The sequence below is a fragment of the Podarcis gaigeae genome (genome assembly GCF_964106915.1).
Source record: "Podarcis gaigeae genome assembly, chromosome: 13".
Classification (NCBI taxonomy): Eukaryota; Metazoa; Chordata; class Lepidosauria; order Squamata; family Lacertidae; genus Podarcis; species Podarcis gaigeae.
The window spans coordinates 44,333,375-44,361,112 of NC_139689.1; the positions used below are offsets into that span (position 1 = coordinate 44,333,375).

At 48.4% G+C, this 27,738-nt stretch overlaps 2 protein-coding genes across 3 annotated transcripts in view; one reads left to right on the top strand and one right to left on the bottom strand.

Moving 5' to 3' along the window:
• The window catches only part of LOC310830103 (putative protein PTGES3L), a 280,219-nt gene that overhangs the window by 186,513 nt on the left and 65,968 nt on the right, over positions 1 to 27,738 (bottom strand). The gene's annotated exons all lie outside the window — the stretch shown is intronic.
• The window catches only part of RND2 (Rho family GTPase 2), a 40,827-nt gene that overhangs the window by 5,891 nt on the left and 7,198 nt on the right, over positions 1 to 27,738 (top strand). The window contains exon 3 of the mRNA XM_083709925.1: positions 25,667 to 25,776. Within this exon, the coding sequence (XP_083566051.1) occupies positions 25,667 to 25,776 (110 nt within the window). The remainder of the gene's footprint in view (positions 1 to 25,666; positions 25,777 to 27,738) is intronic.

Consider the following 27,738-nt stretch of genomic DNA (forward strand, 5'->3'; position numbering starts at 1 on the left):
TGATAGGAACAGCAGTGGATGTTCTAATTCATGGGTGGGCAAACTAAGGCCCGGGGCCCGGATCCGGCCCAATCTGGCCTTCTAAATCTGGCCCATGGACAGTCTGGGAATCAGCGTGTTTTTACATGAGTAGAATGTGTCCTTTTATTTAAAATGCATCTTTGAGTTATTTGTGGGGCATAGCAATTCGTTCATCCCCCCCCAAAAAAAAATAGTCCGGCCCCCCCCAAGGTCTGAGGGAGAGTGGACCGGCCCCCTGCTGTAAAAGTTTGCTGACGCCTGTTCTGATTCTCTCCCACTGTCTCTTGTTAGTTTTTTTTAAAAAACCAGGGTTCTTGGTTACATCGCTGCTTTTATCCTGAAACTATTTTAAAGCTAATAACGAGGAAGAAACAGGTGTAACCATTCAAATCCTGCACCTCTTGGTGTTAGTTTTTCAACCCTTCATTCCCAAATGCTTCCTTTGAGAAATGTGGTGTGTTTTTATTTCGAAGCGAGAAACTCCGGTCTGTTTGGAAGTTGCAGCGAATCCATAATCCCCAATATCGCAGGGGTCAATTGCTGCTGCCTAGAGGCTTTCTCTTTCGTTAATGCTTAGGTTATTTCCGTGTTGAGTCCTGGAAACTGCAGTCAAGTTTCATGGCTCACCTCAAGCCCCCCCATTCGTTCCATCTTAAAATCTTGTTCCAGAGGCAAAGCTGAGGACCGTGAATAGCCTACCTCAAGTGAAGCCCTTCTGGGCTTGGGTCTCCACAAAAGCCCTCTCCCAGCCTTTATAAACAACAACACCACAACTCTCACTATTTTCATAAGGAAACTTTGATTGCCTTCTTCCTTCCCTGGCAATATGTAATTTGACATCCTTTATTATGTTTGTTTGTTGTGTGTGTGTGTTATCTCACTGCATTACAGATAGGGATGAGGGGGGATTTTGTTTGGTCTGCATTTTTAAGCAAGCCCACCTAATTCGTGTCTCCCAGGCTAAAATCCACTGATCGGAACATAATTATTCTCCCACTTCTGCGCTTCTCTGAATTTTATTTCTTTATTCGCCCCTTTTTTCAGCCGAGAAGTGTATTTTAGGATAAAATGCATTTAGAAATGTGTGCTTTGAGATAAAAGATGAATTTAAATACGGTGGGGTTTTCTTGGCACCGATTTTAAAATGTGAGCATTAAAGTGGAAATGGGATGGAACAGGCATCCAGCATGAACTCATGCAAACTAGACCGATCCACCTGTCCGTAATTGCAGGTGGTGGAAGCCATTGGTCACTTTCTAATTAAAATCACCCCTCCAACTCCTGGTGGCATGTTATCTCTCCAAAGGCCTTGCTCTTCTGGGAAGTGGCTTGCAGAGGTTTTCTCCCCCACCCCCCAAAATCCCTGACCATATAAAGAACTGATGAGTATCTTTGAATAGGTACCCATGGTTTTTCCTTCCTCGCAAAGGAGGAATGCCATCTGTACTGTTGTTCTGTTCCGTTTGTTTTCTTCCTCCTTTACAGCCATCCTTCTCTAGAGACTCTGGTGAACAGTAGTCCCTTGGGGGAGGCGGGAGGGAGGGAATGACAGTGCTGCTGGGACTACAAATGGTTTCAGAGTCTTAAGTGGGTTGTCTTGTACCAGTGCAACCACTCTTGCACCTCTTTCGGTCTAGCTTGGGTCTCGTGAGCTGCTGTATGTGAGGCGAAGGTTGGTTCCTGGTTCAGCACACCAGCCTGAATAAGGGACTGATGTTCACATGCCCCTGTACCCCAAAATAAGCTGAAGACCACCCCATATCATGCACCCTCCCTTTGATACACACACACTAGGGCTGAGCGATATCTGGTTTTCAGCATCGTAATACAGTGGTACCTCGGGTTAAGAACTTAATTCGTTCCGGAATAGCTGAAACTGTTCTTAACCTGAGGTACCACTTTAGCTAATGGGGCCTCCCACTGCCGCCACACAATTTCTGTTCTCATCCTGAAGCAAAGTTCTTAACCCGAGGTACTATTTCTGGGTTAGCGGAGTCAGTAACCTGAAGCGTCTATAACCTGAAGCGTCTGTAACCTGAGGTACCACTGTATAGTAAAGGTAAAGGGACCCCTCACCATTAGGTCCAGTCGTGACTGACTCTGGGGTTGCAGCGCTCATCTTGCTTTGCTGGATGAGGGAGCCGGCGTACAGCATGGCTAAGCCGCTTCTGGCGAACCAGAGCAGCGCATGGACATGCTGTTTACCTTCCCGCTGGAGTGGTACCTATTTATCTACTTGCACTTTGACGAGCTTTTGAACTGCTAGGTGGGCAGGAGCAGGGACCGAGCAACAGGAGCTCACCCCGTCACAGGGATTCGAACCGCCGACCTTCTGATCTGCAAGTCCTAGGCTCTGTGGTTTAACCCACAGCGCCACCCGTGTCCCTTCACCACTGTGTATCACCAGCTAAAAAATGCAATATACTGCTATATCACAGTGTCTGAAATAAGGATTGAGCTATGTAGACAGGCATCGGCTGGCTTCACAGTTTTTCCCACATTGTGATTTTTGCCGGCGCCTGCTCTTGTGATTTGCTGCCCCCCTGCATGAGGCAAGAGAGAGCTGAGCCGGCAGAGTTAACACGGCCTGCAGGAATCGAGAGAAGCACTGGCTTGCTTCACGGTTTCCCCCATATTGTGATTTTTGCATAGCGCACATACTGTATATACCATGATTCGCGATATATTGCCAGGTCAAAACTTATGAAACAGATTATCACGATATGAACCAGTTTTGGACGATATATTGCCCAGCCCTAACATGCATGATGATTTGCGATATATTGCCAGGTCAAAAATTACAAAACTGATATCACGCTATGAACTTCAAACCGGTTTTGGGTGATATATTGATATATGGACCAGCCCTAACGCATGTGTGTGTGTGTGTGTGTGTGTGAGTACACACACACACACACACACACACACACACTGTCCTAAAGGACTGCATTGAAGCACGTTTCTCAAATGCATCATGCCCCTAGGCCACACTGAGGAATAAGGGAATGTTTGCACCCTGAAATAAAGTATTGGCCCACCCAAAATTTGACATCCCTCCCTCCAGAATACAATGGTACATCTGGATAGGAATGGGATCCATTCCGGAACCCCGTTTGCATCCTGAGTAGAACACAATCTGCAACTGCGCATGCGCGGGTTGCGATTCGCCGCTTCTGCACATGTGCATGACATCATTTTGAGTGTCTGCGCATGCGCGAGCGGCGAAACCCGGAAGTAACGTGTTCTGCTACTTCTGGGTTGCCACGGAGCGTAACCTGTGTCCATGCACAATGAATGAAGTAGAGGACTTCATACATTTCTTTTTCTAATGCCCTATTTATGAGCAAATAAGAACTAAGCTCCTCCGCTTGATCCCGTCCACCATTACATCTAAGGAAGACTGTTTGAAATCGCTTCTTGTGGATGCAAATCCCCAAGTTTCACGTGGGGTGGCAATCTTTATAGTGTAGGCCTTGAAACTCAGGGCTACTCTGACTGGGTAGTGTGTCCTAGACCTGGACCTGTTTTAATTCTTTCATTACCTTTTTAACCTAACGTGCCGAGCCTATTTTGGGGTCATTATTTGCTTTATATACATCCGCATCCTAGATTCCCGGCCCCGGCAACTAAATCTTTACATTATCGTCTTAGGGTAATTTAAATGTCATAACCCCAGTAATATCGCTTTGAATTTTGTTTGGTTGCTTGTCTATAGCATTTTTTGTTTTATCCTGCTATGGCTGTTTGCTAATGCAATAAAGGTTTGATTGTAACCTGAGAATGCTCAACCTGAAGCATATTTAACCCGAGGTGTGACAGTACTGCTTCCGGCAAGGCTACCCAGTGTCACGTCCAGACCAGTGCTTTGATTTTGCCCAGGTTCCTGCCAGCTATGCTGCTCATGTGCTGACAGTATGCCTATAAACGAATAAAGGATCGGTGTCTCTCCCCCCTCCAAACAGGCTTTGGGCTGTCCTGAATCATGCAGGCTTCTCCCAGATGCCTGGCCCAGAGCTTCATTTTTGCAAGTCACTTGCGATGTCCCCTGCCATTTATTTCTTCTCCTCGCAAGCGCACTGACAAATGCGTCCCTCCAGGAGCAAGGCTCTCCTCCAGCTGCCGCCGCTGCCTCTGGCAGCAGCCTCCGTTTAAGCAGTGAAAGGCAGCGCTTCCTTCGGATATCACAGCAGGCAGCCGTTTTAAAATCCAAAAGAGAAAGGGGGTGTATGGAAGCCATTGTGGTGAGCATTCCCCCCCCCCCCAAACCAATCCATCAGCTGCAAATGGGGTGGAGATTGGGAGTGTGGGCATTTTCCTATACAGTGGTACCTCGGGTTACAGACACTTCAGGTTATAGACTCTGCTAACCCAGAAATAGTACCAGGTTAAGAACTTTGCTTCAGGATGAGAACAGACATTGTGCAGCGGCGGCAGCGGGAGGCCCCATTAGCTAAAGTGGCGCTTCAGGTTAAGAACAGTTTCAGGTTAAGAACGGACCTCCTGAACAAATTAACCCGAGGTACTACTGTACAGTGGTACCTCGTGTTACGTACCGCCCCCCTTGCGAACGCTGCGGGTTACTAGCTCCGCTAACCCGGAAGTAGATGCTCCGGGTTTCGACCTTTGCCCTGGGATGCGAGTGGAAGTTGAGCGCTGGCAGCAGTGGGAGGCGCCATTAGCGAAAGCACGCCTCATGTTAAGAGCGGTTTCAGGTTGAGAACAGACCTCCGGAACGAATTAAGTTCGTAACCAGAGGTACCACTGTATGTCTAGAACAGGGTTTCGCCAAACTTGGGTCTCGAACTACAGTTCCCATCATTCCTGACCACTGGTCCTGCTGGCTAGAGAAGATGGGAGTTGTAGTCCAAAAACAGCGGGAGACTCAAGTTTGGGAAACCCTGGTCTAGAATGTAAAAGCCTATTTCATTTGTTGTGGTGGTGGTTTTTAACCAAAACCCAGTTCCACTATAAGAGACCCACTTAAAGAGTTGAGTTGCTACAGGTTTTCCGTGTGACGAGTGTTTCTGTTCCATAGCTGGATTTCATGGCAACGATGGGAAAGTGCATTTCAGTTCGCCATTGCTGTGTATTTGCCTCCATCTCACTATGCAATGCTTTATAACAGGAGCGGGAAACCTGAGGTCCTCCAGACCAGGTCTGACTCCCTCTCCCATCAGCCCCAAACATAGTGATCAGGACCCCAGGTTCTCCACCCACCCCACTTACAAAACGATAATACGGTACGATAATCTTTATTGTCATTGTCCCATACAGAACAACGAAATTGAAAAAATCTACATCAGACATTCAAAAACCAACAAGCCTGCTATCCCAACTATCCCAGCCTGGTTGACCCCCTAAAAACTCTGATACCCCATAATTAAATACAGTACACTCCCATAGAGACTACCTTACACTGCGTTTAAAACCAAAATCGCCTTTGGATAGAAACTGTTTCTCAGGCGGCTAGTCCTAGTCTTTATAACCCTGTACCTTCTTCCAGAAGGCAGAAGCTGAAAGAGATCACAAACTTCACAAATGGAGATTAATAATAAGAATAATAATAATAATAATAATAATAATTTATTTATACCCCGCCCATCTGGCTGGGTCCCCCCAGCCACTCTGGGTGGCTTCCAACACAGTGGCGTGGTGTGGGGGGTGCAGGGGGGGCCGGCCGCACCGGGCGCAACATCTGGGGGTTAGGGTTAGGGGGCGCAAATCCACGGGTTAGGGGGCTCAAATTACTTGCCTTGCCCCGGGTGCTGACAACCCACGCTACGCCACTGTTCCAACAAAACACTAAAATACAATAACCTATTAAACATTAAAAGCTTCCCTAAACAGGGCTGCCTTTAGATGTCTTCTAAACGTTATTTTTCTCTTTGACATCTGGTGGGAGGGCGTTCCACAGGGCAGGTGCCATTACCGAGAAGGCCCCCTGCCTGGTTCCCTGTAACTTGGCTTCTCGCAGCGAGGGAACCGCCAGAAGGCCCTCGGAGCTGGACCTCAGTGTCCGGGCAGAACGACAGATGTTGTAGCTGCATCACTGTTGGGTTTGGTCGGGTATTGTTTTGGGGAGCTGTGGGTTTAAGCGAAAGGAACATTGTGGTTGAGTTTCCGGAAGGATGTGGAGGATGACAGAGGACCAAACTAGATGAAATCTTGAAGGTAGCCGTGTGGTTGCACTTCACAGCCACAGAGGGCAGTTGGGAAATGTGGGGTGTGGGGAGGGGTTTTTCCATCCTGCCCCTCTAAGCTGACACTTGTCTCCAGAGGGAAGTTTCCGAAGGAAGCTGAACCCTTGCCCGACTCCACTGCACACCAATGTACCCATCAATATCCTCTTATTTTCTTAGCAGCTTAAATTTAGAAGGGGGTGGGGATGGGAACTGGACACATTAAACGCTCACACCTTTAGCTTGTCTACTCTGGCCCTCTGTGTGTGTGTTTTATTGTCATTTCCCCCAAAGCACTGGAAATACAAAGCAGGTAAAAGATGCTTTTTACCGGAACAACATAGCTTGGTATACGATTATGCAAGCTTTCAAGTTATAAAAAAAAAACACTTCCTCGGGCATGAATTGATAATTCTACTTCCATGGTTCTGGTTTCTTTCCCTGGTTTGTGGAAAGTGCTGGAGGAAAAGTAGGGCTAACCTTTGCCTCTTTTCTTGGGCTGCTGCTTCTGTGTTCTGTTTTGCAGAGTCAACAAACACCCGTTCCCTTGGACCCCGGCAGATTTGACCCCAAATTTCTATTTTCTTTTCTTTCTTTTTTTAAAAAAGCATTGTGCGAGCTGCCGGCTCGGCGAGAGATAAAGCACTTGCTAGTCTCTGTTTTTCTTGGTGCTCTTCCCGAAGCGAGGGAAACGGCTTATCGATTTTTCTCTTCCTCTTTCCCCAGAGAATGTGCGCGGCTGCTGAAATTGCTTGGATAAGGTCTGTGCTGATGGATGGATGCAAATCTTGGTGTGTGGAGAGCAGAGGGGAAGGGGGGGTGCCGTTCCCCTTGGGCGATGCAGTGATCCTGAAAACGACTTTCACAGGGACAGGACTGGTGAGGGAAGCATCACAAGGAGATAGCAAATTTGTCAGTGTGCCGTTTTGAATCTGAGGCTGTGAATATGTGAAATACCCTGAGAGTTATCTAGTCCAACCCCCCCACAATGGAGGAATCTCAGCTAAAGCATCCATGACGGATAGCCACCCAACCTCTGTTTAAAAACCTCCAAGGAAGGAAAGTCCACAACCTTCTGGGGGAATCCGTTCCACTGTCGAACAGCTCTTCCCGCCAGAAAGTTCTTCCTGGTGTTTAGTTGGAATCTCATTTTTCTTGTAATCCATTGGTTCGGTTCTGGCCCTCCAGAGCAAGAAAAAACAAGCTTGCTCCATCTTCCATCTTTAGAATTTGAAGATAACATTGGGAGATCATAGAGGAGAATGTATCTGAGGATGTGCAGAGTGCCAGCCTCTAACTACCAGAGACCAACAGCTAGCTCCCAAGGGCAGATAATAATAATAATAAATTTTATTTATACCCTGCCCTCCCCGGCCAAAGGTGGGCTCAGGGTGGCTAACACCAATAAAATCACAGTAATAACATAATACGGGGGAAAGAGAAAGAAAAAAACAAAAAACCCCACCAATTTAAAATACAGGTTAAAATGCAATTTAATATGCAGCCTCATTTTAAAAGTCAAAACCATGAAGGGGAGGGAAACATAAGGGTCAGACTGAGTCCAAACCAAAGGCCAGGCGGAACAGCTCTGTCTTGCAGGCCTTGCGGAAAGATGTCAAGTCCCGCAGGGCCCAATCTCTTGTGACAGAGCGTTCCACCACGTCGGGGCCAGTGCTGAAAAGGCCCTGGCCCTAGTTGAGACCAATCTAACCACCTTGCGACCTGGGACCCCCAAAATGTTGTCATTTGTGGACCTTAAAGTTCTCAGCGGGGCATACCAGGAGAGGCGGTCCCATAGGTACGTGGGTCCTAGGCCACATAGGGCTTTAAAGGTCAAAACCAGTACCTTAAACCTGACCCTGTACTGGGAGCCAGTGCAGTTGGTAAAGCACTGGATGAATGTTAGCCTTAGGTAACACTTCATAACTTTTCAGAAACCAGTTGCTGGCCCAGTGGGGTAATGAAATAAAATTGTCTAGAGAAAGAAACCTAATGCCTTTTGGAGAGTTGTGGGTTAAATGAAATGAGAGCTTGCATGAGTTGAGTGAGCCATAAAAGGCTTCTTGGGCTACTTAGCGGTGAGCAAAAAAAAAAAAAACAAAACACTTGGCACATGGTCCGATGTGCTCAATCATTACTTAGAATCAGAGTTGGAAGGGAACCTGGGGGTCATCTAGTCGAACCCCCTGCAATGTAGGAATCTTTTGCCCAGCGTAGGACTTGAACCCATGACCCTGTGATTACTGAATGATCTACCTCAGTGGTGCTCAGGCTTGTGCACGGAGTTTACCTACTCGTGAGGTTTGTTGTGCACAGAAAGTGTGACTGGTGCAAGGTGAGAGCAGTGCCTCAAACCTGGGTCTCTCTGGCCATAGTGCAATCTGTAAGCCAGGATGCCACCCTGGCTCTCTGTGGAACTGAGTCCTGGCGCTGAAAACATGCCTGACTGAGGATGCTAAAGCTTTGCCTTTGCCCAAGAACACACAGCAATCAGTGGGTGTATACAGTGGTACCTCGGGTTAAGAACTTAATTCGTTCCAGAAGTCCATTCTTTCCCCCCCCCCAATTTTTTTCCCCTCATTTTATAACACAAATAAAATACACAAACAGAAAAGACAAACAATACAAACAAATTCTTGTCATGTCCTTATTTTTCTAAGCATTGTTAAGTGGGCTTCCCCAAGTCCCACCTATCTGATTTTCATTTTACTTCATCTTTAGCAGTTTACATATATCATAATTTCTAACCATCTCCCCCCCCCCCCCCACTTACTTTAACCATAAAAACTTCACATTTTACTGGAGGTCCGTTCTTAACCCGAAACTGTTCTTAACATGAGGTACCACTTTAGCTAATGAGGCTTCCCGCTGCCGCTGTGTAACCTGAGGTACCACTGTACAGTGGTACCTTGGGTTACAGACGCTTCAGGTTACAGATGGTTCAGGTTACAGATTCCACTAACCCAGAAATAGTACCTCGGGTTAAGAACTTTGCTTCAGGATGAAAACAGAAATCGCGCAGCTTCAGCAGGAGGCCCCATTAGCTAAAGTGGTACCCCAGGTTAAGAACAGTTTCAGATTAATAACAGACCTCCGGAACGAATTAAGTTTGTAACCTGAGGTACCACTGTATTTCAGTTTTGGAAGCTTTCATTTGGATCAAGACGGGGCTTGTTTAGTTTGAGCCAGGCTTTCCTTCGCCCGGGACTCTGGTGTGCTTGTGCGCGAGATGTGACACTTTGGTGTTGGAATATGGGAAGTAGCAAGAAGACTGCTTTTCCCTTACCAAACATCTCATGTGGGATTGGGTGATGGCAGGTCAGAATCCTGGTTCCCAGGCAGGCTTGGACCCCAGCACCTTTCTCAAGGAAACTGAGCGCTGCCTAGAGCATCTTTATTTAGAAAGGCATCTTGCATCCTTTTTTTGAAAAACTCCAAACATGGAGAAAAGACTTTGGCTGTGGAATTCTCCTGTGCTGCCGGCCTTCCCACCATCCATCCAGCGAGCCTTTAGCTCAGAGAGGAGTGTGGGAACCTGCGGCTCCTGATAAAGATCCCCCGCTTTGCGGAAGGGGGGACATAAAGAATGTGGAGGAATGTTGATGAGATTAAGGAGACAAATAGGCAGCTGGAGAGTTGGGACGGGCGGTGGGGGGCGGGAGAGAAGGAGGGTACCCCTCTGTGTTGTTGCTCACTCCTCACTTCACAGCTAAGGACTAGAGAGTAGGGTGTCAGGAGTACCGCATCACTTCAGAACAGGAGTGGTGTTAACAGAGCATCATATACCCAAGTGCTTTTTTTCTGAGGGGAAAGTTGCTTTTCTCTCTTTCCATTCTCCAGTACGCGGCAGGGGAACTCACCACAAAGTTTGTTTGTTTATTGCGGGCCCAGTCATAGTGCCACACACGGGCAGCAGTTAAATGTAAAAAGGTAAAGGGACCCCTGAGCATTAGGTCCAGTCGTGGCCAACTCTGGGGTTGCGGCGTTCATCTCGCTTTATTGGCCGAGGGAGCCGGCGTACAGCTTCCGGGTCATGTGGCCATCATGACTAAGCCGCTTCTGGTGAACCAGAGCAGCGAACGGAAACGCCATTTACGTTCCCGCCGGAGTGGTACCTATTTATCTACTTGCACTTTGACGTGCTTTTGAACTGCTAGGTTGGCAGGAGCTGGGACTGAGCAACGGGAGCTCACCCCGTCGCAGGGATTCGAACCGCCGACCTTCTGATCGGCAAGTCCTAGGCTCTGTAGTTTAACCCCACAGCACCACCCGTGTCCCCTGGTTAAATGTAAGATGTGATTAATAAACTCGAGCAGACGATGGTCTGGATGAGAGATGGCCACAATTTTATTGATTACAGATCTAGGTGGATTTTGGGGCTTCCCCAGGCACGGTTCCCCCGAGTTCCTGCTAAAGAACTAACAACATGCCTATACCTCTTCTGTTCTCAAAATAGGCATTGCAGGGGATTCGACAAGATGAAGCTTGGGGCGCCTTCCAGTTCATGTATTCACAGCCTCAGATTCAAAACAGGGGCGGTTAAATTTGAACTCTGCGCTTTGGGGCTTAGAAATGGCACCAGACTACATTTGCTGTCTTGTTATGATAAAGGAGAGGCATTGGATGGTATGTTGCTAACACGCCAGGGGCTGCAAAGAAACGTAAAGGTGGCCACACCCTGCTTGGAGAATGGGCCATATTTCAAATTCTGGCCCTTCCGTTCCTAACATTTTCAGGCTAATGGAAGGAACCAGGTGTTCGCATACGTGTCCCAAGGATTCATTGAGTTCTTGTTTACTTGCATTGCTTTCTCATTTCTCTCCCTCCTCCGATGAGGAGAAACTGGGGTCTCAAATCTGCTGTGGTTTTGCACAGTCGGCGACGTTCCTTGCTGGTTGGCACAAGAAGGAGACACTCTTGCAAAGCACCTCAAGGCGTGCGATAAAAACATGACAAGGGCGGGAAGACAATGCGGTCTTTTGCAGAAGGGTCCCCCCCCCCTTCTCGGGGCCCGTTTCTGCGAGGATGCTGGTGCCATGGCGGAGGGCAAACTGGGCTCCAGAATGTCGTTGGCGGTTGCAGAGTTTGTCCGTGTCTCAGCGGGGGCTGCTCTTGGTTGCCTGCTCAGAAGATAAATGGAAGTCTTCGCTCCCCACCCCCAGCAATTTGAAATTTGCATGTGGCGTTGCCATGACATCACATGGGGAATCCTGAAATGGCTGCTGGAGCACAACCAAGTGAATGGTAGCTTGTGGGAAAGCGATCGACTCTGCCACAATGCTTCCTCTGTGGAGCGTACCAGGGCTCTAAGTACATCCCCAGTTCCCATTCTCTTTGGCAGGGTGGGGGAGAGTCTGGAAGGATTCTCAACTCCTCCCCCCCCCCCCGGTCAGGGCCTGAACAATTGTATGACAGGCAGAAACCCAACAGGTGAAGTTTCACCCCACTCCACCCCACTGTGCTTCCATGCTAGGGAAATCTTGCCTTCCAATTTCTGCCCTGTTAAGCAGCTGTCGGAGGCTCCTGATCTGTTTCTGCACTTATTTATTGTTTAATAGTCATCTTTAGGAAGACCTTGCTGCTTAAATGCTCCCTGTCCTTCTGGTTCTTTGCTCCCCTTTTAGGGCACCTGGCATTGTAGGAGCTAAGTAGCTGCTCAGTCAAGCCTGATTCTGCAAAAGGTTTCTCTCTCCTGCCCTTTGCTGACAGCCAGATCTCAAGAATCTCGCTTTCTAAGGGAACATTCAGCACCCTAGGAGTCCAATGCCTTGCATTTTTGGAGTATGTTAAATTTCTAGCCCCTATGGCTGCAGGGTGGGGGGCATCAGGGCAAAGCATCTGGGCAATGTCTTGTGAAAATGCTTCAAGGTGGGAGGGACGCAATGCAAATGGCTTCAACTGGTCTTGGGAGCTGGGGCAGAAGAAGACTAAATTATGGAAGAAATGTACTTGGTTTGATTAACTTACTCAGGTTGTAGAATAGTGTTGTCATGGTGCATAATTTAGATACTTTTTCACTTGTTATTGCTAGGTAGAGGTAAAGGTACCCCTGATCGTTAGGTCCAGTCGCAGACGACTCTGGGGTTGTGCGCTCATCTTGCTCTATAGGCCGAGGGAGCTGGCGTTTGTCCACAGACAGCTTCTGGGTCATGTGGCCAGCATGACTAAGCCGCTTCTGGCGAACCAGAGTAGCACACAGAAATGCCATTTACCTATTGATCTACTTGCACTTTGTGCTTTGAAACTGCTAGGTTGGCAGGAGCAGGGACCGAGCAACTGGAGCTCACCCTATCGTGGGGATTTGAACCTCCGACCTTCTGATCAGCAAGCCCTGGACTCTGTGGTTTAACCCACAGCGCCACCCACGTTAGTTACTAGGGTGCTTATTGCCCGATCAAGTGAAATTTCCATGGCAAGGTGAAAAACTCTGTGCTTTAAGCGTTTGAGAGAATCTCCCTGCTAAGGTGTCTCTGAAGAGGCAGCCTTTCCTTAATGTGGATTTGAGGTATCTCACATTTTATGTTGTGGCGCACAGCCCTCGTTCCTTATGGGGACAGTATAACTGATGGTGACTTTTGCACGCACAAAAAAGAAAAGAAAAGAAAAAGGATAAAATGAGGTATTCGGCCAGGCATGAAAAGGTGTGTTGCAGGGAGCAGGCGTGCCATTTTGGGTCGCCCAGAGCGCATTTGACCAGCACCAAGAGAAATCATTGGAAACCAATTCCAGCCTTGTGGAAGGAATTGGGAAGCAATCGTTGGGAGTTGATGAGGTGTTCATTTCTTGGCTTTAGTCTCCCAGGAGGAGGTGTTTTTGTGTGTCTGATTTTATACTTCCCTTGCGTGGCAGAAATGCCAGCAGGGGTCTTGGTGAAAACAGAGGGGAGCAAGTTGGTCCAGTGGGGGGAAAGCTATCTGAATGGTAACTCTGATACATTCATGGAGGACCTTGCTTCTGCTGAAATGAGGAGCGATTCCAGATCATTAGGGAACTGTTACTGCGGGTTTTGTGGCTGCTCTGTAATGAAGCAGCTCCAAAAGCTCTTGTGAAAACAGCATCTGTCGGGAGAGAGGGATGAGTGGAATTTTTTTATTATTAAAAAAAGGGGGGGAGACCTTAGCACAAGTACAGATTGCCTCCTTTGCATGCAAAAGTTCCCAGTTTCAGTCCTGCAGCATCTCTGAGTAGGGCTGGGAGAGAGTCCCTAACTTAGAGCACAGGAGCCCCTGACAGCTGCAGAAGACATTACTGAGCTCGCTGGAACCAGTGGTCCATTCTGTTTTCTTTCTGGGTGGGTGAATGGACCTCTGTGTGTTGAGAAGCAAAAGGAGAAAATCCCCAAATCACAGACACTTGGGATTTGCGTGAAATTCCATTTTAGTGCATGCTCCCTTCCACAACATTTGCGTGCGCAGCCTGATACCATTTTTGCACATTCCTCACTTCTTGGTGTCCCTGTGCACAGAGAAGAGCCTTGGAGGCATTCTGAACCTTGTGAGCTACGAAGAGCCACCTGCCACTGACTTTGTTGCAAGCTCCCAAGCAGACTCCAGTGGAGCGATCGTGCCATTTATTTATTGGGTCTCATTTCTCTAAGCTTTTGGCTTGGTTGCATGCTGATTCATAGCCCGCTGGCAGACGTGCAGCTTTTGCAGACAAACCCTAATCTGAAACATGCGCTGCCTGGCCGTAGGGGTCATGGTTTGCTCCATTTGGTTCTATGGGATGCAACTGTGTTGTGGCTTCACTTGCAGCCGCAGTTAAAAGCCGGTTTGAATGCTGCTGCTGTTAGTGACTGAGCGGAAACCTTGCTGACTGGATCAGGTTAGTCTGGGTAAGTGACGCCTGCAAACAAGGGGTGTGCGGAAATCTCACTCTGTGTTCCTGATCATTCCCCCCTTGCTTGCCTTTCTGCCCCAGATTTGCTCCACCCCTGAGAACTATGGTCGGACTAGGATGCTTGGAACACTTGATGGTCTCTGTACCAGCCTCTTCCATCGTCATGTTCTGGTCTCTGGTCATTGCTGTTTGTGCATCCGTGGTCATTTTTTTGTTTTCGAAACACTGCACTTAGAAAACATACACAATTCCTTTCTCTCTCCTTTCCACCCGAAGCTGGATCACAGGGGGGATGCAGGAGGGCTCAAATTAGTGCCCTAACCACATGTTGCTTATTAGTATACAGACTGAGTAATCCAGGCTAAAAGAGAGTGATTTGGAAGAGAGATGTTTTCATTCTGCAGTGCTCTCTCTCTCTCTGGCAAGGTTTTAGCTGCTGCTCCTTAGTGAACTGGCCAGACCTTCACAGCGATTTTAATTGGCTTTTGGAGGTGTTCGCACTCCAGGCCACTTCTGGTAAATCCAGGCTGACTGCATTTCTTAGATAATGGGGTGGTGGATTTCTCCGGCTTGAGCCTGGGGACCAGTCTAGATTCTATTGACCCAAAGCCTGCTGGTTCTGCTTTTCCTTTGGCAGGCCCTGGCATGGGGACAATTGATCGGCTATTTCTCGTGCAGTTTTGGTTTTTTGGGAGTGGGGGATAAACTTGGTACATCCCTTTCTAAGGCTAAAGGAGCTGGGCATGTTTAGCCTGGAGAAGAGGAGGTTAAGGGGTGATATGATAGCCATGTTCAAATATATAAAAGGATGTCACATAGAGGAGGGAGAAAGGTTGTTTTCTGCTGCTCCAGTGAAGCCGACACGGAGCAATGGATCCAAACTACAAGAAAGAAGATTCCACCTAAACATTAGGAAGAACTTCCTGACAGTAAGAGCTGTTTGACAGTGGAATTTGCTGCCAAGAAGTGTGGTGGAGTTTCCTTCTTTGGAGGTCTTTAAGCAGAGGCTTGACAACCATATGTCAGGAATGCTCTGATGGTGTTTCCTGCTTGGCAGGGGGTTGGACTCGGTGGCCCTTGTGGTCTCTTCCAACTCTATGATTCTATGATTCTTTCTGCTGGGTGGTGGGGTGTTCAAGGCTGGGGAGGGGGATGTGGACCGAAAAAGTGTTTCGGTGTTGTTGTTTAGTCGTTTAGTTGTGTCCGACTCTTCGTGACCCCATGGACCAGAGCATGCCAGGCACTCCTGTCTTCCACGGCCTCCTGCAGTTTGGTCAAACTCATGCTGGTAGCTTCGAGAACACTGTCCAACCATCTCATCCTCTGTCGTCCCCTTCTCCTTGGGCCCTCCATCTTTCCCAACATCAGGGTCTTTCCCAGGGAGTCTTCTCTTCTCATGAGGTGGCCAAAGTCATGGAGCCTCAGCTTCAGGATCTGTCCTTCCAGTGAGCACTCAGGGCTGATCTCCTTCAGAATGGATAGGTTTGATCTTCTTGCAGTCCATGGGACTCTCAAGAGTCTCCTCCAGCACCATAATTCAAAACCATCGATTCTTCGGCGATCAGCCTTCTTTATGGTCCAGCTCTCACCTCCATACATCACTACTGGGAAAAGAAACTGCACAATGGTTCTTCAGTTGCACTGGATTTTTATAGGGACATCGGGTTCAGTACATTGCTTTCCCTCGGCCTGATACGAAGTAGGTTCTCTCCCCACCCCACCCCAATCTGGAATGGAGGGTAGTGTTCAAAATTAGCCAGGCGTATTTTGCACCTGGCTATCAGCCACTCGCGACCAAGTGAAGATGCCTGGGCCCCAGGATAGTGCCTGACATCTCCACCATCTGGGGATCATTGGATCTGGACTGTTTTGACACACTTAATACCCCACCCAGTAGAATTCTATCAGTTATATTTTATCTGCACAATCAGAATGGATTTCTGGAACCAAAATGCTTTTTCTGAGCAGGAGCAGTCATCAGTCAGCAGGAGCAGAAAAAGAGGTCAGAATAGACCAATATACCGTATTTTTTGCTCTATAAGACTCACTTTTTCCCTCCTAAAAAGTAAGGGGAAATGTTTGTGCGTCTTATGGAGCGAATGCAGGCTGCGCAGCTATCCCAGAAGCCAGAACAGCAAGAGGGATTGCTGCTTTCACTGCGCAGCGATCCCTCTTGCTGTTCTGGCTTCTGAGATTCAGAATATTTTTTTTCTTGTTTTCCTCCTCCAAAAACTTGGTGCGTCTTATGGTCTGGTGCGTCTTATAGAGCGAAAAATACGGTATATATGGATTGTCCCTGGATCAAGTGACTTTTCTTCCTTAAGTTCTCAAAGTTCCTAACCCAGCTCAAGGTTGTCATTTGAACCAGCCAGATGTTTAACTGAGAATCAACCAGTCAGTCCATCATTTGAAAAATAAGTCTTTAGAGCTGTCTTGCCCCCAGACGGCAACTGGACATTCCGTTTTGGCGACTGTAACCTTGGTTTAAGGAGTCATTTGGCCCCTAGCTTACATACTTGAATTTCTAACAGGGGGGCAAGAGCTTCAGAGGCAGAGACCGAGCACAGTTTTGAAGCAGGCGTGAGTCCCTCTTTCCCCCCAGGACATTAAGTGACGCCTGGGCTCAGATCCCAAGCCACTTGCGTAGCTCATGCAGAGCGGCTGTGAGCGAGTTGTTCTGCAGCAGCCTGGCGATCTCGCAGTGGAGGCAGAATGTGAAAACCATTCAGTAGCTAAAATGTGCGGTTGAAATGAGAGCGATTGCTGGTAATGGACATAAAGGCCGGAGGAAAAGAATCCAATTCTTCAGAGGCAGCAACGTATATTCAGTGCCCAGGTGCTTGAGGTTTGATCAGCACGGTGTCACCTTGGTTTTGACAGATTATACAGCTTTCATCTGGAGGAACCGATTCCTCACGTTATTAGAGCAGCTTTGAAAATGCACCTTTGGGCACCATCCAAGCCCTCTTATTCCTCCTGGACTATTCTGTGATGGATAGAGTTGCGCTGGTACAAGGAGGCAGGCTGCTTGGCTTTTCTCTGATTTGCAACAGCTTCTCTTTACCCGCAAAGTACTTGGGGGGGGGGAAATAAATATTTTTATACCACGAAATGCTTTTAAAGATATCAAGACCATGAGCAGCGTAAAAACTGCCAGTAAATTTACACCAGTTAAAAAACCCACACATATTGTTTAGTCGTGTCCGACTCTTCGTGACCCCATGGACCAGAGCACACCAGGCACTCCTGTCTTCCACTGCCTCCCGCAGTTTGGTCAAACTCATGCTGGTAGCTTCGAGAACACTGTCCAACCATCTCATCCTCTGTCGTCCCCTTCTTCTTGTACCCTCCATCTTTCCAAACATCAGGGTCTTTTCCAGGGAGTCTTCTCTTCTCATGAGGTGGCCAAAGTCATGGAGCCTCAGCTTCAGGATCTGTCCTTCCAGTGAGCACTCAGGACTGATTTCCTTAAGAATGGATAGGTTTGATCTTCTTGCAGTCCATGGGACTCTCAAGAGTCTCCTCCAGCACCATAATTAGAAAGCATCAATTCTTCGGCAATCAGCCTTCTTTATGGTCCAGCTCTCACTTCCATACATCCTACGGGGAAAACCATAGCTTTAACTATATGGACCTTTGTCGGCAAGGGGATATCTCTGCTTTTTAAGAATAACAACACAGAGAATAACAAATCAACAAATCAAATAAACTTTACCGGATCACCTGTTGGAGTAAGGCTAGCTGAACAAACCTGTTTTAAGCAGGTGCTTAAATTCCAGTGGTGTTGACGCCTGCCTGATAATTTACCGGGAGAACATTCCAAAGGGCAGGTGCCACAACACTAAAAGCCCTGGGGAGTTTTCTTTGTAGATGCAAGGAGCTTGTGACACAGCTAGCAGTGCCTATTTCAAGGTATGCAGCAACCAGGCAGGGGTATGTAAGGTTAGGTGATCCTGAAGATAATCAGATCCCAAGTTGCTCAGGGCCTTGTCTGCTGAAAGCAGGATCTTAAACTTGTTCTGGTAGCATATTAGCAGCCCGTGCGCTTCTTTCAGCAATGGTGTTGCATGTTATAAAGGAAACCCAACCCCAAGCCTGCCGTCAGCAACCTTGCTGCAGCATTCCTTATCGGTTGCAGCTTCTGGACCAGCCTTAAGGGAAAGCACTATGTTTTCCTTGCACCAGGAAAACGAAAGACGTCCGATATACGTAGGGAGAAAACACGAAGATGCTGCTCCTTTCCAGAGGGATTGGGGCCTTTGGGAGGCCTTTTGGAACCAGAGAACCACAGCCTTTTCACAGCTCTGTTGTTTGAGCTTCCATGCCAACATTTCCTGCAGCTTTCCAGTTCAACTTTCGCCAGGAGAAGCTGCAGTTCCACCCCGCAATGTTAGAAATTTGCCAGGCGCCAGGCGCGTTTTGCCGCCGGTGCAGTTCCAATTGCAACGGTGCGGAGATCTCTGCATGCCAGACTGGGGGAAGCAAAATGTCACTTAAGAGAAGGATCTGAAATGTTTCCCTTGAAGCTTGGATTTTGGGGGTTTTCCTGGATTGTTTTATTTGATGTTTTAATGTGTTGTAAACGTTGAGATTTTTTCCTTGGAATATAAAGCGGTATATAAATGAAATGAACCATCCTCATCCCAAAAAAGTGCCAAGATATTCCATGGGGGTGGGGGGGACTCCCTGGTCCTGAATGGGGCAACTGTGCCCCTGAAGGACCAGGTGCGCAGCCTGGGAGTCATTTTGGACTCACAGCTGTCCATGGAGGCGCAGGTCAATTCTGTGTCCAGGGCAGCTATTTATCAGCTCCATCTGCTACGCAGCCTGAGACCCTACCTGCCCGCGGACTGTCTCGCCAGAGTGGTGCATGCTCTAGTTATCTCCCGCATGAACTACTGCAATGCACTCTACGTGGGACTACCTTTGAAGGTGAGCTGGAAACTGCAATTAATCCAGAATTCGGCAGCTAGACTGGTGACTGGGACTGGCCGCCGGGACCACATAACACCGGTCCTGAGAGATCTGCATTGGCTCCCAGTACGTTTCCGAGCACAATTCAAAGTGTTGGTGCTGACCTTTAAAGCCCTAAATGGCCTCGGTCCAGTATACCTGAAGGAGCGTCTCCACCCACATCGTTCAGCCCGGACACTGAGATCCAGCACCAAGGGCCTTCTGGTGGTCCCCTCATTGCGAAAAGTGAGGTTACAGGGAACCAGGCAGAGGGCCTTCTCGGTAGTGGCGCCCACCCTGTGGAACACCCTCCCTTCAGAAGTGAAGGAAATAAGCAGCTATCCTATCTTTAAAAGACATCTGAAGGCAGCCCTGTTTAGGGAAGTTTTTAATATTTAATGCTGTACTGTTTTTAACGTTTGACTGGGAGCCGCCCAGGGTGGCTGGGGAAACTCAGCCAGATGGGTGGGGTATAAATAAATTATTATTATTATTATTATTATTATTATTATTATTATTATTATTATGACCTGGGCCATTTGGTGATTAGATTATATATCTGAGTTTCTGACACTGCTTTCTGATACCACTTGTTGGTCTCCTTAAGTCGCGGGAGACATGTGGTGCTGTGTGAAGAATATTGCTTGTTGTTAATGCTCCTGTCACTGTGTGCAGTGCTTCAGAGGTGACTCATTGCAAAAGCAATTAGGGCTCCCTCTTTGTGTCAGACTGGCACTGTGCGTCTAGATCTCTTCTCTGCAGCGTTGCCCTGTTTGCTTGGAAGACACAGCAGAATCTTTCCCTTGCTCCTGTTTCCCCAACCCCAGGCTTGGGCTCTTCCCGGACTTGGATTTGAACATTAGGTAAAGGTAAAGGGACCCCTGACCATTAGGTCCAGTTGTGACCGACTCTGGGGATGCGGCGCTCATCTCGCTTTACTGGCCAAGGGAGCCAGCGTACAGCTTCCGGGTCATGTGGCCAGCAGGACTAAGCCGCTTCTGGCAAACCAGAGCAGCGCACGGAAACGCCGTTTACCTTCCCGCCACAGTGGTACCTATTTATCTACTTGCACTTTGATGTGCTTTCAAACTGCTAGGTTGGCAGGAGCAGGGACCGAACAACAGGAGCTCATCCCGCCGCGGGGATTCGAACCGCCAACCTTCTGATCGGAAAGCCCTAGGCTCTGTGGTTTAACCCACAGCGCCGTCTTTTAAAAGCAGCTACAGCGAACGGGGCTGTGCCTTCGGCAGCACGTGTGCAGAGCGCCCAGCCCTCCTGATAGTGGCACGTTGAGCTCTGGGTAGATATGTCTGGGGCTAGTCCTATCATGCAGCAGGGGAATTGGGAGAGATGAGCTTCTGTGTCCCACCCACCTTTGTAATGCTTGGATTTTGTCGATTTGGCTCAGCGTGCGCAGTGGCCCCACAGTCAAATTCTCTCTCTGATATTCTGGCACTTTGGCTGCCGTGATCAGGTCCTGGCACAGCGTAGAGCTACAAGATGCCAAGAGCAAAATTGGGCATCGCTGCTTCTGAACCGGAGCGGGCTACTGTCCCTGTGCAACGAATGTCACTATCTGCCAGAGCAGATGATGGATTGGCTCCGTTCTGGGTGCAGAGTGCAGCTGTTTGTTGCAGTCCTTGGCATGGCAAGAGAGTAGCAACTTGGATGATTTGGGACTTTGCAGGCAGCTCCGGGTGAGGGCAAAAGTAGACATTACGAGATGCACTCGCAGCTGCTCCCGAAAACAGCCGCTGCCTTTTGACTTCTCCCCTTTCCCTGCCTGTGGCATGAAGTACAGCTGTGTCCCATTCCTTAGTGCCACACGATTCCACATTAACCCCCCCTCTCAGTGGTGGCTGGCCGAGATAAAGGTAAAGGGACCCCTGACCATTAGGTCCAGTCGTGGCCAACTCTGGGGTTGCGGCGCTCATCTTGCTTTATTGGCCGAGGGAGCCAGCGTACAGCTTCCGGGTCATGTGGCCAGCATGACTAAGCCGCTTCTGGCGAACCAGAGCAGTGCACGGATACGCCATTTACCTTCCCGCCAGGTACCCCTGCCTGTACGGGCCAGTCGTGACCAACTCTAGGGTTGTGCGCTCATCTCACTCAAGAGGCCGGGAGCCAGCGCCGTCCGAAGACACTTCCGGGTTACGTGGCCAGCGTGACGAAGCTGCACTGGCAAGCCAGCACCAGTGCTGCACACGGAAACACCGTTTACCGTCCCGCTATAAAGCGGTACCTATTTATCTACTTGCACTTAAGGGTGCTTTCAAACTGCTAGGTGGGCAGGAGCTGGGACCGAACGACGGGAGCTCACCCCGCCGCAGGGATTCGAACCACCGACCTTACGATCAGCAAGTCCTAGGCACTGAGGTTTTACCCACAGCGCCACCCGTGTCCCACACACCTTTCCTGCCTATTTATCTACTTGCACTTTGACGTGCTTTCAGACTGTTAGGTTGGCAGTAGCAGGGACTGAGCAACGGGAGCTCACTCCGTCACGGGGATTTGAACCGCCGACCTTCTGATCAGCAAGCCCTAGGCTCTGTGGTTTAGACCACAGCGCCATCCGCGTCCCTACCAGCTGAGATGGGGATCTGCAAAAACCCAGGTGGTCATGGATGTTGTCCTAGACGTTAGAGCAGGGGTAGTCAACCTGGTCCCTACTGCCCGCTAGTGGGTGTTTCAGGATTCCAGCTGGACGGTGGGGGTTCTACGCCACATGATACTGCAGCACTGGTGGGTGGTAACGAAATTTTACCATCAAGAAAAATGCATTAGTGGGCAGTAGGTATAAAAAGGTTGACTACCCCTGTGTTAGAGAATGTCAGGAGTGAGCCAGCAATAAATCACACGGAGTAAGTGGCGTTAACTCCTTATTAGCAGAAACAAGGCCAGCTCAGGAGTGCCAGGCCTAAGGAGCACAACAACTCTTCTTGGTAGGTCTTTCCCCCATGAGGCAGTTGTGGAGGTGGAAGGTCCCTGCCTTCCCATGGCTGCCTAAGACTCCTGCTCTCCTGGGTCCTTCCCAAGCAATATGAGACTCCGCCAGCACACCTGCCTCTGCTCCTCTCACTTCACACCTTTCCTGGTCCTGGGAGACCAGGGCGAAAGGGAGCTTGTCACAGCAGAAGGGGGAGACACCCTGGCTTCTTCACCAGCCTGACTCATCTCTGCCTCTTGGCCTCCCTCCTCTTCTGCTTCAGCTTCTGTCTCTGATTTTGACTGCTCTCTGCCACAATCTCTTCCTGCTCACTAAACCCTGATACCTCTTCAGCTTCCGGCACCTCCTCCTCCCAGTCTTCTCCCTCATCTCCCTCTGACCACTTATCATCATCCCACCACCAATCCCCAGACTCTGAGCCTTCTTCCCAGGAGGGTCTCCCACCATTCACTTGCATCCAGCCGGTCCATGACATTGAAGGGGAGATGAGAGCTGGGCACGTAGCTGCTGGTTTATTGGCGGCAGCCACACGCATCTCATGACACCTTGCTTCACCCTGCACACTTTGATCTGGTGTGGGAAGAAGGGCTCGGTGCTCCAGCACTGGAAATAGTAATAGAGTGCATCTCAGCGCTTGGAGCATGCCTCTCCCTCGCCACCGAGTCAGCGCAGTCATTCGAGATATAATTGAGATTGCAGGTCAGAGATCACATCCAGCTAGCTCATCTCCAGCCTTGGAAATGAAGGACCGGTCATTTCTTGCTGGTAGTAGTAGCTGCTATCCAGGAGGGGCAATTCCTCAGCTGTGAAGTAGCAAGTGCTCCTGTCCCTAAGGACTAATCCAGAAGAGGACATTTCTTGCTAAGATAAGGGGAGGTTCAGAACGGGTCCAGTCTGGGCGGTGAGGTATCGCCCGTTGGTTTGTCCCTCCCTCCCTTCGTCCATTATAAGCAAGCACCTGTTCCTTCTTCCCTCCCAAGAAGCTGGACTCTTCTCGCGCAGCTGAACCGAAACCTCCGAAAATGTCGTGCCACAGACCATTGCTGTCTAGTGAGGCATTGGCAATTTGTGCCTCAAATCAAAGTGTTTGCTCCCATTTGCATTTTGGAGGGGCATGTGCTGTTGTGGATTCGGCTTCGGCAGAATGTATAATTGCAGCCTGCTAATTTATGGCCTGGGATGCGGGTGGCGCTGTGGTCTAAACCACAGAGCCTGGGGCAGGGGTAGGCAGCCTAAGGCCTGGGGGCCGGATGCGGCCCAATCGCCATCTCAATTCGGCCTGCGGACGGTCCAGGAATCAGCGTGTTTTTACATGAGTAGAATGTGTGCTTTTATTTAAAATGCATCTCTGGGTTATTTGTGGGGCCAGCCTGGTGTTTTTACATGAGTAGAATGTGTGCTTTTATTTAAAATGCATCTCTGGGTTATTTGTGGGGCATAGGAATTCGTTCATTCCCTCCCCCCCCTCCCCAAAAATAGTCTGGCCCACCACATGGTCTGAGGGACGGTGGACCGGCCCATGGCTGAAAAAGTTTGCTGACCCCTGGCCTAGGGCTTGCTGATCAGAAGGTTCGAATCCCTGCGATGGGGTGAGCTTCTAAACCACAGGGCCTAGGACAGCGGTTCAAATCCCTGCGACGGGGTGAGCTCCCATTGCTCGGTCCCTGCTCCTGCCCACCTAGCAGTTCGAAAGCACATCAAAGTGCAAGTAGATAAATAGGTACCGCTCTGGCGGGAAGGTAAACGGCGTTTCCATGCACTGCTCTGGTTCGCCAGAAGCAGCTTAGTCATGCTGGCCACATGACCTAGAAAGCTCAGCCAGTAAAGTGAGATGAGTGCCGCAACCCCAGAGTCGTCTGTAACTGGACTTAACAGTCAGGGGTCCCTTTACCTTTAATTTATGGTCTCTGCTGCGCTGGTATCCTGGCACCACTTCTACGTGATGAAAGCAAGGTGGGGGAATTTACTTCAGGCTACCTATTCTAAACAGAAGGGATGTTAGTTCCCTGGCTTCCAGTCCACGGCCACATGAAATTTCCTGCATGGCACTTCAAAAGTACAAAGCAATATACAGCATCTGTTTATAATTGCCACCACAGCCAATGTTTGATATAGAAGCTAGGTGCCAAATGGCTCCTTAAACCCAGGTTACATTCGCCAAAACGGAATGTCTAGTTGCCGTTTGGGGCAAGTCTTATTTTTCAAATGATGGGCTGACTGTGGTTGATTCTCAGTTAAACATCTGGCTGGTTCAAATGACAACCTCCTTGATCTAGCTTAAGAACTTTGAGAGCTTAAGGAGGAAAAGTCATTTGATCCCGGGACAGTCCACATATATATAGGGCTATTCCTAGCTCTTTTTCTTAATGGTGACCTGGACCATTCATAACGTAGGAACATTCTTCAGAACTGTGTGCAGGGCAGTGGGGTGGGTTAAGGGAAGACAAGCTGCTATATAGTTTACTATAATGTTATTGACTGCTCAGGCTGCACAGAAAAAGCATTTTGGTTCCAGAAATCATTGTGATTGAGCAGATAAAATATAACTGGTATAATTCTACAGGGTGGGGTATTTGTGTGTGAAAACAGTCCCGATCCTCAGATGTCAGGCACCATCCTGGAGCCCAGGCATCTTGACTTGGTTGTTAGTGCCGATAGCCAGGTGTAAAATGTGCCTGGCGTCTGGCTAATTTTGAACACTGCTCACAGCCCTCTAAGACCAGTTGTTGTTCCCATTTTACAGATGGGAACTGGGAAGCTATAATTTGCCCATGGACACCCAATGGGTAATGATGACGGAATTGGGACTTGGAAATAGATATTCAGGAAATATCTACCGGGGCTTTGGAGACTCTTAGACAGGGAGAGGGATAATTTTGTTGCGTGGCGATTCTTACCTTATTATCCTTGGTCTGCTTTGGTGGTCAAACGCCAGTTGCTAGACCCACAATCTTTTCTTAAGTGCTGGGTCAACAATGCTTTTTTATTCCTGGTCTCCTGGATTTCTCCTCTGCTGGGCTCTGAAACTTAAAGCAATTCTGGCTGGAGGGAAAGCAACCATTGGAAAACAATTTGGCGGGGAAAGGGGTTAAGCCTTCTGCACTCGCATTACTTCTGCAAACCGGGGTTTTTAGAAACTGTGTGTAGTTCTGTCTTTTTTTAAAAAAAAAAAAAAAAGGTGTTGCCTCATTTTGCAGGTTGAGAACCTTCTGGGCCTCCAAACTGGATAGATTGTGTTTTGTATCTTGTAGTTTTTTATGTTGGGAACCTCCCTGAAATCAACAAATGAAAGGTGGTATACAAATTAATTAAATTAATCTAAATTAGGAGGGCATTCAGGTTTGCACGCACCCCAGGAAAGTTGAAATGAACTGGGAGGGGGAATGCTTGACCAAACCGCATGCAAAAGTACTTAAATGCACGTTTCCCAAATCTGATAGACACTCTTTTAAACAGTTTCTTAATTATGAGTTGAGGAGCTTTAAAACAACCATAATATAAACCAGGGGGTGTGGAGTTGTGCATAGGTCACTTACCATCTACTGGAAGCCATTTATCATTCAGTCCTGCAAATTTGAAATTTCCGGATTTTAATTTCAAAAAATGTGTCGGCTCTGTGTGGAATTCTGTTTCAGCTGTTAGGGGATAAGCCCTCTGAGTTAAAAGGCCAAATGCCATGTATAATCTTAATACAAACAAGCTAATGTTATGTGTGTTTCTCACACAGGCTCAACATACTATGACAACGTGCGTCCCCTTGCCTATCCTGACTCGGATGCTGTTCTCATCTGCTTTGACATTAGCCGCCCAGAGACCTTGGACAGCGTCCTTAAAAAGGTGAGCCAGCTAGAATATCCTGGGGAGTTTGGGATGGGGCAGGGGATGATCTTTCAGTTTGGGGAGAGCTGACATCTTAGAAGATACAGCGGGACTCCAGAATCACAGTTGTGCTCTAAGCTGGCTTTGAAGACACTCAAACTCAGGATGCAAGGGAGAAACTTGCTAAGAGGAAGGCATGCTTGGCAAATCCACACCGTGATCAACTCCCGCCCGGAAACCAATGTCCCCCCTGTGGAAGGACGTGTGGGTCCAGAATTGGCCTCCACAGTCACTTACGGACTTGTTGTTAAAACCGTGTTTATGGAAGACAGTCTTACTCGGCTACAAGTGATGCCAAAGAAGAAGAAAAAGAACAGGCTCTAAGCTTTGGTTCTGACATAGTTTCCCTTCTAGAGCTTGCGTTCTGGGAATTTGGGGATGGGACTCCAGGGGAAAGACTCTAGTCCTCCTGCCTAGAATATCTCTGACAACTTGCCGGCAAATGCTGCTATCCGGGGAGCGCTGTCCACGTGCGAAAACAGGAGACTGCAAATGGAACAGCGATGCTGTTCTTGCATGCTGTTCTTCTCACATCTATTTGCGGAATATTCTGTGCCAGCTGTGGATTACGGCCAGCATAACCGAGAGCCCCAAATGTGCCTGGCAACATTGCATATTTAGCTTCTTCGTTCTTTAAATCAGAACGGCTGGAGCCAAGAGCTGTTTCTGTTACGTGACACTGTGAGTGAGGCTTTAACTTTATATTATTTTAGTTAAAAGTTCCCAGAAGTCGATGCCTCAGGACTCGGAACCCACCTAGTCCCAACTGCATGCTCAGTGACTTTGAGTTCTGGACTTCTGGGTGGGGGAAAAACTAAGAGGGTTTTGAAATGGGCTATCTCTCTGCATTCCGGCAAATTGTTCCTGTTCCCATCTATACCCTTCACTGCTCACCTTCGGTCTCTCTCTGCAGCAACCCTCCCAAAGGCTTTGAGAGGAACGTGTTGAGTGTTTTTTGAAGCTTAGAACAAATGGGTGTCCCATAGGACTTCTTTTCCGAACAGCTTTCTGCTTCCCTCCAGTGAACACTGCACAGGCTTGTGTGGCAGAAATTGTTCCTCAGGTGCTGCGAAGCAGAAATCAGGGGGTGTAGCTTTTTGATACTGATATAAATATGGGAGGTTTTGAAAGCGGAGTGTTGTGCCCCCAGGCTGAAATGTGAATGCATCGGGGAGGGGGGGGAGCCCTTGTAATTGCTGCCCGTTGGGTGCAAAACTGGAGTTGGCTGCAAAATAGGAACCGGCTTTTGATTTCCCACTGAGCTTTGGCTCCACACAGCTTGTAAGGCCAGAGGGGAAGGGAAGCCATTTGATGCTCTTTGAATAAACAACTTTGTAGAGACTTGATTTCTACTGAGCTGAGGCTCGGTGGAGCCACTAAGGTGACCCAAATTCTGTGCCAGAAATCTGTATGAACAATGCAAATAATCCTGAATTTTCCCATTTGTGCTTCTGTTATTTGCTGGTAGGGAAAAAACCCCTCCAAAGATTTATTCAAGGCTGTGTAGCAGTCCCCATCACTGACGGAACCGTTCTCAGCCCAGCCCCATAACACTGGAGACTTTCCCACACTTTGAAGTGTTTTCAGCCTCACAGGCTAGAAACTTGCTTTTATAGCTGATGTTTGAAGCAGAGATTCTTGGAATACTGAAGTACATTGGCCAATACCAATTTCTGTTCCTGGGGTGGGGTGACAATGAAGTCATGGAATGGACACAGCAGCGAAAAGAAAAGGAAGCCTTGGAGTTTATGCAGAGAACAGAGCCATCATCACTGAGCAAAATAAGACAGACTCTACCAATATATTATTTAGATGCCCAAGCAGCCCAGGCATTGTGCAAAAACTGTTGAAAGAGAACATGTCAGAACCTGAAAGCTTTACAACAGAAATCTTCAGCTTGTAATCTAAATTTTGCAAAGG